Source organism: Rhinoderma darwinii, chromosome 3 (genome assembly GCF_050947455.1).
Source record: "Rhinoderma darwinii isolate aRhiDar2 chromosome 3, aRhiDar2.hap1, whole genome shotgun sequence".
NCBI lineage: Eukaryota > Metazoa > Chordata > Amphibia > Anura > Rhinodermatidae > Rhinoderma > Rhinoderma darwinii.
In genome coordinates this window covers 356,877,795-356,890,735 of record NC_134689.1, presented here as the reverse complement: position 1 = coordinate 356,890,735, position 12,941 = coordinate 356,877,795, and the positions used below count along the sequence as shown (strand labels likewise).

Below are 12,941 nucleotides of genomic sequence, written 5' to 3'. Positions count from 1 at the left end.
GGCTACATCCGTATAGCAGTTAAAGGTTTCCTGCAGTCCATAGGAAAATCACACGTAAAACATTGTGATATGAAGCCATACAGTGCCGAGTGACATGCTCAGCCTTGTTGCATTGATGAACTCGGCACGACTACATCTGTACGCAAAAATAAATGCACAAAATTGCATGTACAATATATACAGATGTAGCAGAAAGGATGTTCCTTAAATATTAGCAATTAATCCTCGGTGTTACATAACATATTCTTACAGCTCAACTGCAACTTATAAAACGACCATATTATTAACCCATTTACAACCAAGCACTGCATATGTACGTCGTAGGGGGAGGGGGGTTATGGGGTGGGCTCTGATCCCGGCCGTTTACCACTTAGATACCACGGTCAATAGCAAACGTGGAATCTAAGCCGTTAGACAGGGGATGAACTCCCTCTGTCATCCCATTGCCTTCCCTCTGTGACGGGGTGCCGATGGGTTGCCGTGGCAGCCATGTTAGCATTCCTATTAAGACCTGCCAGGTGCAGAGCTTAATAGGAGAATGATAAAAAGCACATTACAATGCAATACAAACGATCACTTGTTCGAGTCCCTTAGTGGGACTAAAAAAAAACATGAAACGTTTTTTTTAAAAATTTTCCCCATTTTTTCCCTAAAGTAATGTAAAAAACAGAGAAAGTACACATAATTGGTATTGAGGCTTCCTTAAAAGTCCAAACAATTAAAATATTATGTTATTTAACCCACTGAATGAATTCTGTAGGAAAACAAAATTTAAATCATATTGACCCACAGAATGAAGTTGACATGTAATTTTTACCACAAGGAAAATGCAGGAAAAACGAAACCACCATAAAAGGGGAAATTGCTTTTTTTTTGTCCCATTCCATCCCATTAAATGATGCCAATAACAAGTGCAACTCGTACTGTAAAAAAATAAAAGCACTCTTATGGCTTTGTCGATGGAAAAAATGGCTCTCGGGAAAAACAAAAATTAAGAAAACAAAAATTGGCTTAGTTATTAAGGGATTACATTTTCCATATTATTTAGACTGACTCCTGAGATATACTGTACAGCACAGTCAAAATGTTCACCCGGGATCCAGAAACAAAAATGTCAGGTCGTGTCTTGTCTGAAAAAAAATCACAAAATGTCAACTTAATTCAAGAATTTTCAGTATACATTCCCAATAAGCCAATAATCTACCAATGATATCCTTACTTGAGAGGTCGCACTAACAAAATTTAAGCAGTTATCTAGTTAAGACAGCTCAGCTCCGATAGAATTTTCAGACTGATGAAGACACTGGCCCCTGAAAGCGTAAAAATCTGTGACGTTTTATTGAAATATCTCTGACAAGAGAAATCTAGAAACCCAGAGTGTTACCGGTCAGTAGCACTAAGTGATACGTATACCCATCATTCCTTATGCATTTTAATTTAACTCATTAAACCATTGGTGGTGGACACGCGGATCTCACTGATGGTTGTCATCTCTGTGATCATTCGCTTTCCCTGAGGAACCACAGTGTAAACTGTAAATGAAGCACAAGGGCAAAGCCTTTTCAGAAATCTGGGGCAAAGACTGTTTTCCGGCCGCCCTAGCCTAAATACCTTGGCTATGGTAGAGTGGCTTTTTGGCATCCCCAATACCACACAACACCCGGAGAATATGCCCTGCCAGCCTTCCTAGCTGTGGTAATAATTAAAAAGAATGATTGTTTTCAATGGACGTCTGCAGTCCTTCAAAGCTGGGAGCTACCTGCTAAGAGGAGGTATAACAGAAGGTAGCCTAAAAAAGATTAGCCCTTTTAAAACCCCCTAGAAAAGGCATTCTAGGGAAATACCCATCCTCTACTATAAGAAACAGTTATATAGACAACGAAAGGGCAGGCTGGACGTAACGAGTTGGTTCTTTCTTGGCATCAAATACTACGATTCTCAGTTTTATTTTATTACCCCTAAGAGGTTTTTATCTTTGGTCATTTCATTTTTAAAAGCACAAAAGTTAATGTACATTCAATGCAATTGCTATTTATCTAAATGAATCTTATCTATATTTATGTACTATTTCTATTATGTTTGCTGGCTCAGTATTGTGTTAGCAGAAGCCCTCGCTATAAAGAAAACAGAGCACAGCCTATTAACATCTAATGAGAGAAGCGGGAGTTTGCTGTACACAGTCTAAAGAACAAGATGAAAAATCATGTTTTGTTAAGAAATCTGTGCCCCCGTGCATTTCACCTCCCCACATCTAATCTGAAACTTAAGCTGGCCGCATCCTCAGGCACAAACATAATGATTCGGGTGAATTTAATAGGCAAAATGCTAAACGAACTGGACAAGTTCTTCTGCATTGGGATATTTTGGTAGAATTCACATTACAAGATATCAGAGACAGTAAAAGTAATAAGACAGGGGAGTCAGGTATGACACAAAGGCATAAGCGTAGCCGTTTGACTTTATGTCTTATGCCATAAAGTTGCCTATGCCACAGAGTTTGATTGACTAGTGATGTAAAATGATTATAATAATGAAGCGGCGTAGTGAGGGGGGCTACTGGGGTGTATGTCCCAGGTGCTGGGTGCCTTCGAGAGTACCAACAAGCCACTTTGCTTTGGCCAGGGTATTTAGATACAGGGATGGGGCAGCAAACTAAACCTTTTCCCAGGATTAAGTAAAGCCTAGTTACGGCTCCAAATAATAATTTCCATATTTAAAGAAAACTAATTGTATAAAATCTGTAACTTTTAATGCATAAATAAAATGAAAGTAATAAAAATAATATCAAGGATAAGCCTATGGATATGGTCCCGTAGCCCCTAAATATTCCCACAAAGTATTGGTAGGAGGATTTGGCTATGTTATGTTATTTCCTATTCTGTACTGACTATGAGTGTACTAGAGAAGATGCCGGGCAGGACAAGTTATTTCTCCTTCTGCAGGGCCTTCCCAGTTTTTATGTATTTAATAGTGGCATGAATTGCCCCACAAATATTGCTATGGATATTATTTAAAGAAAACATGCATATTGTTAATGTTTGGCCGATATTACTAAGCGATGTCTCAATACAATATGCTTTTTAGTTAAGAAAGTATAGGTCACCTAAGTATATCATAAGGAACATGAGATACAATAGAAAGGTGAGCCATGCCCAATGGGGTGGTAACAAGAGGAGATGATAGGTGTGTATATTCAAGCGGTAATATATTATGGTAATAGAAGACATCTATCTTCTCTGAGGTGATGCATTTCAAGGTCATTTCCACTATAATTTCATTTATACATAGTCACAGTAAGCCTCCATGCATAAATACACAATGAGGGGTAATTTAAAAAAAATATATAATATGATTCCAATATTGGAGGCCATGATGTTTTTGAGGAAACTGCTGCATCCAAACTTCACTTGACCAGGATAAGCTTTTGTGTGGGCTCTAATCCTCTTCACTGTTATTGCCATGTAGGGGGAAAGGGGATTGAGCACATTGGGAGAGATTCAAGGGTGTAAAAGGCAATGGAGGCAGACAATTCCATTGCTTAAAGGCCCTTGGAGAGAAGGGATTGAGCAAGGGCCTGTTCAGGACCCACCGCTCCAGAGAAGGTGCATAGTCATTGGCCCAAGTATCATAAATAGGGCATGAAGGGAGAAATAAACATTAAACATTTTTTGAGTATATTGGGGGCCTATTGTAGGTCACTGGAGAGTTTTATAAAAATTGGGGGTAACAAATGCAAAACTGGTGCAATTGCCCATAGCAACCAATTATATTTTAGCTTTCATTTTCAGAGGTTCTTTGAAAATTAAAGCATTAATCTTATTGGTAGTGCTGGACTATTAGGCTCTGTGCACATCACAATTTCGGAATACGATATGTTTAACATATACGCTAATAAAAGCTCCTGACGTATATGTTAAACATATACCTGTCTGTGACATATGTCATACAGTAAAAAGAAGAATTGACGTTAGCATTCTAAAAAAGCTAATCTTTTTATTGTCCCCTATTACAGACACCAGCAACGTTTCGGCTCTAAGTGACTCTTTTTCAACCTATGCTATAGCTTGAAAAAGGCTCATCTATAGCCAAAACGTTGCTGTTGTCTGTAGTATGGGACAATAAAAAAATTTGCTTTTTTGGAATGCTGACGTCATTGCTTATTCTTTCTGTGAATCCTTGAGTGGGCTGGAGCTGGCCCATAAAGTCAGTCTGTTGTATTCTTACATCCCGATTTAAAGTGATGGCGGAGCTGTTCCCATCCCTACTTCTACAGTATGCCATACAGTGGCATATGTAACCAAAGGCTCTTATTTTTAAAAAAGGATGGAAAAGCATAATCCACTATGTTTTTTCATCCTAAAAAAACAAGGTATACTGAGGCATACCAGCACGACGGAGGACAAAAATACACATTTTAAGCTGCACAAAATCGTGATGTGCACAGAGCCTTATACCACTTTTCTCTTCGTTTTTGGAAACTAATCTATGATCATTTATTGTTACTGTTTTATCCCTTCCCCCACACACACCTTTAGGTCATGAACCAAGTTAGGGATCCCACACTGTTATTTCCCAAATGCTAAATGGTTGCTATTTATACCGCATGATCTCTTCCATTTATATAATGATATAGAATCCACGGCTTGCTACAAGGAATGCAAAACACAAGGCAATATTTTTAATGCCAACCAGAAGGTCACGCGGCACCACTAAGCATACTATAGTACAGTTGTACATATCATGGCATGGCACAAATAAATCAATATGCTTAAGCTTTTATCCTTGGTAAATGTAGCAATTTAAAAGCAGTTTGTCCCATTGTCTCCTTAAGTTAAGTATAAGTCACAACAATTCTTTTTATCTGATCTAATGTGCTGCACTTAGTACCTAAAATGCTGGAAAGCAAAAGAACACGACAAGCATTGTTAAAAATTCATTCAGTTTAGCTATTGAATAAACACAGGGGTGAAATGTCGGAATGGGATTCCTTGGGCCTACCAGAGGAAATTATACTGAGGCCCAATTCTACATCTATAAAGAACATCAGCACACCCACGATTCAACTTTGTTGTTTTCATTGTACACACAGGACTTACAGATGTGTCCATCCTTACCTTTCCTTATATCTCAACATATCCTAAATTGTGTGGTGCAAGATAAGCTGCTTTGAAAAAAAAACATGATTTCGCCATACTCTGTCACAAGATGTCTATGCTATGTGTCTATGTGTGACCACCCAGTGGTTGTGATGTGAATTGCAGCCTGTAAAGTGTTTTGCTAGCATGTCGCAATATTATATTGAATTTGTTTCATGAGAAATTGGAGTTGTTAACCAAATTCAAGCAAAGGTGAGGATGGACAAATCTGTATCATCAATAAGGTTTAATAGGTTATTTGTAAATCATCCCATATGAAGCAGATTATAGTGGCAAGTGATCGGCTTTGGTTCCAAATGGGTTGTCTTCTGGTAGACCTTTGGGGCTTAATATGGTGTTAGAACCTGGGCCCATCAGGTCGGCCAGTCCAACTCCTTTGTCCTGTATCCCTTAAAGGTGATCTTTTGATGCCATAAAATAAATGAAAACACTGTTAGCCAGGTGGAAGCTATCGGACAACAAACTTTGAAGCACTCATGAGTCCCATAATGTATCTACAGTATTCCACATTAACTCTCAGTCCTTAGACCTAATGTCAGTAACATTTAATCTATGGCTACATGGTGACCTCTGTTGCCTGTAGCATCACTGCTGCCTCATAGGAGGCATGCAATACCACCACAGCATTGGGGAACCTAACTTTTCCTGTCTATAATCAGAGGCGTAGTTAAGGGTTTAGCACAAGGGAGCGAACACATCTGAGTTGACCCGTTCCCAGTGGTCCCCCAATTCATATTTACAACTGCAGAAACGTATCCCGCGAGGTCAGGCTTATGTAAATATCAAAGTTTAGTGTGCAATTCTGTCTGTAAACTTCCATAGAAATGAATGGGTGTTATGGAAACAGCGTAGCATAGCGAGCTACGCTGTTTTCGTAACTTCTATGCTTTTTAACTTCCGTGCAACCTCCATTCCCGATATAGTGCCTCCCCACACAGTATAATGCCCCATCAGTGGCCCACACACAGTATAATGTCCCTATAGTGCCTCCACTCAGTTTAATTCCCACACAGCTGTCCCACAAACACACAATAGAATGCTCATATAGTGTCTCCTACAAAGTATAATGCCGCTATAGCTGCTCCTCTACAGTATAATTCCCCTATAGCTGCCCCACACAGTATAATGTCCCCATAGTGCCCCCCACAAAGTTTAATGCCCCCATAGTACCCCCCCACACACAGTATAATGCCCCTATAGCGGCCCAACACGACATAATGTCCCATAGTGCCCCCACACAGTATAATGACCCCATAGTTGCCCCCACACAGTATAATGACCCCATAGCTGCCCCCCACACAGTATAATGTCCCCATAGCTGCCCCCCAAACAGTATAATGCCCCCATAGCTGCCCCAACACAGAATAATGCCCCCATAGCTGCACCCCACACAGTATAATGTCCCCACAGCTGCCCCACACAGTATAATGCCCCCACAGCCAGTATAATGCCCCTACAGCAATCATAATGCCCCCACAGTGACTAATAAAAATAATAAAATCAAAACTCACGAAACCCCATTCCCACGACAAGTGGAGGAGATCCCGCTGCTCTTTCAGTCTGTGCTGTGTGGCTCGACGCAGACAGGCGCGATGACATTACTGCATTGTGGCTGTCTCTGCCGAGCCACTAACGGTCGGCATTACACAGTGAATGCTGGAGAAGGGAGTTGACGGCTCCCTACTCCGGCATTGGATTCGACTAAATCTATGTCGAGAGGACTCAGATACAGTTGAAACTGAGACATGCCACTGCTAGGGGACCGTCCCAGCCCACCCCTGGGCCCCACCATCTCAGTTGGCCTGGGGCCAACGCCCCCCCCCTGCTAGCTACGCCTCTACTATAATACTTGAACTTGTCCTAGCTGTGTTATCATGAAAAATTTAAGAATGGCTACAGTGATCAATATGATGAAACCAATTCATATCTCACTTCTTTGGAGACAGATGTGCTGCAGTATTACAGGATGTAATGTTGCAATGTAACAACAAAAATTCCATGATGAAATGTTAATTGAAAGCTAAATGAGCCTTAAGTGTGTGCACAATATGACCCTCAAGTGCTGTTTAAAGGGTGTCCCACTTTTAGAAAACACTTCCGCCTGCCTACAGCAAAAATCAGATGGGAGAAGGTAAAAGTGGACAAATGATAGGTTGTGATAATGTTTTTGATTAAAACAGTAAAATACATAAATATATGAAACTTTATATGAACCTATATCTTATTAAAAGAAGATGTAATATTCCTCACCTAACAGCCTATTGTCCTCCTTTTCCTACATGTAGGCTATTTGTAAATGTACAGAAACCACTTTAGTCACTAAAAATCAGTGTAGTATAAAGCAATAAATAGTTGACAGGATGGAGAGGAGGAAAATCTGTAGCAGTACCTCTCCCTCAGTGTATGTGTGAGACTCATGCTGTGAGAGGGGAGAAGGAGCATAATTTGATTGGCTCAGAGCAGAGGGAAGCTCTGATATTACACAAGGAAGAGCCCACCCACTCAGCAAGCATGAAGATAGCACACAAACATTTACAGAAACCAGCAGGGGGAAGGAAACAGATGCTTAATATACAGGTTAGACACAACACCAATTATACAGTGACAACTTTGTGACGAGTATCAGAAGAGCATGAACACATGGTAAACTGGGAATAAGAGTTTATGATCATAACTTTGCCAGATCATTCTATATTTGCTTAAATGCCGAAAATATTGGCACTGTCATTTTCACTCTGCCAGAACGTTTAATATACATACTATTTTGAGCCCTTCATGTCGTAAAATTAAAAATAACTAAATGCATCTCAACTTGAGCAAGAAATAGTCTACAGTGCTCCACATACTAATCTAGTAATGATATTGCCTTCATTTCAGTTGGGTTTCAATGCTTTCTTAGCAAGGTTTATCAGTAAAGTTTTGCACAATGAAATTGGGCATATTCCTGGTACCCAGAATTTTTTTTTTCATTTTAATAATAATAATAATAATAATTATTATTATTATTATTATTATTATTTCTGGATTGTTAAATTATAATGACAAGAATAAGGGAAACTACATGACATTAGATACAAACTGTTGAGAAGTATAGTAAGTATTAGGCATGCTTGGCTGTGACAATCAGGTGCTAACTGATGCAAATACTGAAATAACTCTCACCTCCTAGGCATGTGGTCTCAGCTCAGCTCAAGGTTTGGGTCAGCAAAGGGAGGCTTGCACTGTGGAGACCTGACTGTACCTGGCCTGTGGACAGAAAACAGGGGGCTTCAGAATATCATTGTGATGTTAACTTTATACAAAATTACTTTCGTTGATCAGTTAGCAGAAGATTGCAAAAGTTATGGTGGGAAAGAATGAGGGCATGCAAATCAAGTGTGATAAAAAAAAAAAATATGTTCAGCCAAAGCATGAATATGACGGAAAAGGGAGGGCTAAACAGAAGATGTTGTGAAAAGAAATTCTCTAAAAGTGCATACAATGCCCTTGGTAACAAGGAAAAGCATAATGAATAATGACAGCTAAATGTATTGTACGTTATGTACATGCTCTTCCATCCCACTTCTGGGAAAGCCATAAATGGAGGTGAGGTGGAATGTGCCAGCTAAGTGATGTTCTAGGTTTTCTATTTACTTGAGTTTAATAAAAATGTACTATGCACATATATTAATGCAGGTTGGTCATCGGTGAGATAGATGTGTATGTTGAGGTGTGTGAATGAATAAGTCAAGTGAATAAACCACGTCTTGTAGCATGCCATACATACACAGGGCTACATTACATTTAACTCATATTATAAGCAAAGAATAAAAACTTCAACAGAATATTAAAATCTAATTTGCACAAAATGCTTAAAGAAAAAACTTGTAAGTTGAATTAGTTTCAAATTGTAGTAATACAGGATGAGAAGAAATGATGGAATCGATCTGTCAGGCTAGAGATCCACCTTTTTGGAAAATTAATAGAGAAATGTTCTTGTGTTTATCTCAATGGATGAGTTAAAAGTCAGGAACATGACCTCCTGACATGCTTAGCATAGGATATGTTCCAGTGTGTGATAAGTCAATCATTGGGCTAATACAGGGAAGTAATGATGAGGTCTATCACATATTACAGTGGTTCCTGACTTTTGACTTACTGTGTTCGCTTAGAGATTAGGGAATAAAGGCTTTATTCACTGTGGAACATTAAGTTACAGTTTATATATAAAGTTAATTTACAAAAATTTGAGTCACTTTGTAAATACATTGCATTACTTATCTCTTACTCTTTACTGTATTATAGTCCAGAGCTGCAGTCACAGTTGTACTGGTTGCTATTAAAAACAGTTAGTGAGCTTGTCATCGGACATACCTCTAGAGAGTTGAAGCTTTCCTTCACTTGGGGTATAGATTAAGGTTTCTGCCCTAGTCCTGTATTTAAATACCCTGACTAAAGCAGAGAAGCTTGTTGACTCCCCCTGGCACCTAGAACCCGGGGCACACCCTCCACCGTTCTACCCCTATCTACACCCCTGGCCATTTGCTTTAGAGTCGTGCACGAGCCGGGAGGTATAACGCCTGCACTAAATCGTGCTAACCGGCACACAATGTTAAACAATCCCTGATGATGTATCACATCTAATAGTGATATTGAAACGAGTAGGGTTGGATTTAATTGTTCAGCAAGTGGTCTTAGAGCTGGATTATATTAAAGGGGATATTGGTCTGCAAACAGGACTGTTGATAGACCCTTTCTCTTTAACCATGTGCTTGAGCCTGCTAGGCTGGAACAATCTTTTTCAGCAAGTGGTTCTCAGGGCTGTATAATATAAGATGAGATATCGGTCTGTAAACAGAATTTTCAATAGACCGTCTCCTACCCCTGACCGCTTGTCTGAGCCTGTACATATGTCTATTTGGGCTATATGAGCCAATTATTAATACTTTATCAATAAAATCAATTTTTAATCGTTCTAATCAGGCAGTAAACCTACCAATCAATTGAACGAAACATTATATCAATACAATCAGTATTTAATTTTATAATTGAGATTAAATAAACTTATGGTTCACTGTTGTGTCTGTTTTGTCATGACCCCAATGACAAAGAAATGTAAAGGGATGACGTTCTATTGGATGATTCACAAATAATGATATGTCCTGTGTGTGGATGGATAACACAAAAGATTACAATATCATCAAAAGTGGACATTCAAATGTTCCGTATAGATGGTGTGTGAACCCTCGAAATCCTTTCCTCTGGTGGGCCTAAGGAACCAGTCCAACACTGCCCCTAAATCCCTTACAACTTAGCTGGGCAGTCGGAGAGTTTGTTTTTCATTCATCACAAATCGAGAGATTATACTTTTCAAGGAATACTAGAAGAATTCAGCTCTGAAGCCTTCAGAATTGTGAATGCAGCACTGGACTTCTGATAGTTACAGATGTAGCCGTCTTTACCTTAACTTTAACGCTGTAATGACGGGGGTAGGAAAACGGACAAGTGAGCCCTAATCTACCCACAACTCTGTCCCTGCCTACGTGCAACGACCCGCCCTAGGCGACGGGGTACAACTGGGCGGCGGTCCCTACGCTCAGTAAGTGCATGAGACAAACAGACAAGGGAACACAAGCAAAGGGAAATGGGGCAGTTGCCCACGGCAACACCGTGAGCAACAAGAGTGGTGAACGAGCCGAGTAAAACCAGGAATGCACGAGGTACCAAACGCAGAGCAGGAGAGTAGTCAGAAAGCCAGGGTAGTATGGAGCAGGATCAAATAGTTAGAAGCTGTAGCTGGGCCAGGAAACCACACGAGAAGAATCACAAGCAAAGGAGGAACAGGAAAGGCAGGTATAAATAGACAGAGGGCGGGAGCTAGCTCCGTCTGGCCAGGCTGCGATAGGCTCTTCCACTCCTAAGCCTGCCATCCTGAGTGGTGGAAGATGGAGTCAGTCTCAGAGACATAGACTCAGGTGCAGACTGATTACCTATGGGCGTATACACTGAAGTTGTGCCTGGCAGATCCTTTACAAACGCATTAAATAAACAATGGCTAGATCTCTTATCTTGACTTTTCAATGGCTTTTGTTGTGTGATATCACGCTGCAGCAAGTTATCAGAATCAAGTTAAAGATGGCTACATCTGTAGTAGCTATTAAACTAGGAGTCGCTTTTGTTTGTTAAAAGAAGTTATTTTTTGCTATGAAGTTTGTTCAGAAATCTAAAGAAAACAGAAAAAAACAGATAGATATATGTGGCCAGTTTCATCAAAACACTTGAAAGTCATCAATATACACTATATGGACAAAAGTATTGGGACACCTACACACTACACCTACAGGAGCTTTTATAATATCTCATTCTTAATCCATAGCCATTAATATGGAGTTGGTCCCCCGTTTGCAGCTAAAAGAGCTTCCACTCTTCCCCCAGACTAAGGCATCTGCCGAAATGCGCGTCGGGTTTTGGCGTTTCCTCCATGCGGGATTATGAACCTGGGTATGTACCTTCATTCATTTAGGCTTTTGTTTAAATCTTTCTAGGGCTGTTTGCAATTTTTGCTGTAAGGCCCGTATGACTTGCTGCTTATGTCCTGCATTGTGTTACATTTACATACACCTTAATGGTGTTCTATAGATAGAATAGTACCTTATATTGCACATAGCACTTTTTCCCGCACTGTCTATTTTCTGCATGTCAGGCATAGCTAGCACACTTGCTTTTACCTCATATGCCTTTATTACGCTTGTTCATACCCTGATGATACTACAAATTTATCCTGCATAGGTTGACGCCTTTATACATTGTATGACTCTAATTTTAAACCTTGTTTGTATCTGTCTGTTAATAAAATTAATTTCTATTACTCATTACGTCTATGTTAGTTTTTGACCATTTTTGTCTATAGGTTCCTGTGTATGTTTTCGGTCAAAGCACCAAGCTATACTTGGTTTATATATGTGGTTATCTCTAATGGTATACAATCTTAACATAACTCTGTTTACTGGCATGTACATTATATTATTGTTCTTTGAGATAGCCCATTAGCGCTTCATGTGTACAAATTGGTTGTATGGGAAGGCTTTCTACAAGATTTTGAAGTGTGTCTCTGGGAATATTTCTCCATTCATCCAGAAGAACATTTGTGAAGTCAGTCACTGATGTTGGATGAGAGGGTCTTGCTCGCTATCTCTGTTCTTGTTCAATTTAAAGGTGTTTGATGGGGTTGAAGTCAGGGCTCTGTGCGGGCCAGCCAAGTTCTTCCACACCAAACACACTTAACCATGCCTTTATGGACCTTGCTTTGTGCATTGGGGCTTAGTCATCTTGAAGCAGAAAAGGGCCTTCCCCATACTGTTCCGACAAAATTGGAAGCTAACAATTGTCCAAAATGTCTTGATATGCTGAAGCATTAAGATTTCCTTTTACTGGAACCCCTGAAAAGCAACCCCATAGCATTATCCCTCCTCCACCAAACTCTACAGTTGGCACAATGCAGCCAGGCAGGTAACGTTCTCCTGGCATTCGCCAAACCCAGACTCGTAGGTGATTCATCCCTCCACAGGACACGCTTCCAATGCCCCAGAGTCCAGTGGCCGCGTGCTATACGCCAATCCCTCTGACACTTGGCATTGTGCTTGGATGCATGCAGCTGCTCGGCCATGAAGCTCCCGGGGCACAATTTTTGCGTGGATGTTAATGCCAGAGGAGGTTTGCAATGCTGCAGTTATGGAATCAGCAGAGCGTTGGTGACTTTTATGCACTATGGGACTCAGCACTCGATAACCCCGCTCTATAAATTTA

General features: G+C 40.1%; 1 protein-coding gene across 2 annotated transcripts in view; it reads right to left on the bottom strand.

The window, feature by feature from the left end:
• LRRTM4 (leucine rich repeat transmembrane neuronal 4) overlaps window positions 1-12,941 on the bottom strand; it is a 646,186-nt gene that overhangs the window by 72,062 nt on the left and 561,183 nt on the right. Inside the window, exon 3 of one of the 2 annotated variants that reach the window (XM_075858548.1) lies at window positions 8,319-8,402. The exons of the other annotated variant lie outside the window; for it this stretch is intronic. Within the exon in view, the coding sequence (XP_075714663.1) occupies window positions 8,358-8,402 (45 nt within the window). The 3' untranslated portion in view covers window positions 8,319-8,357. The remainder of the gene's footprint in view (window positions 1-8,318; window positions 8,403-12,941) is intronic. 2 annotated transcript variants of the gene reach the window in all.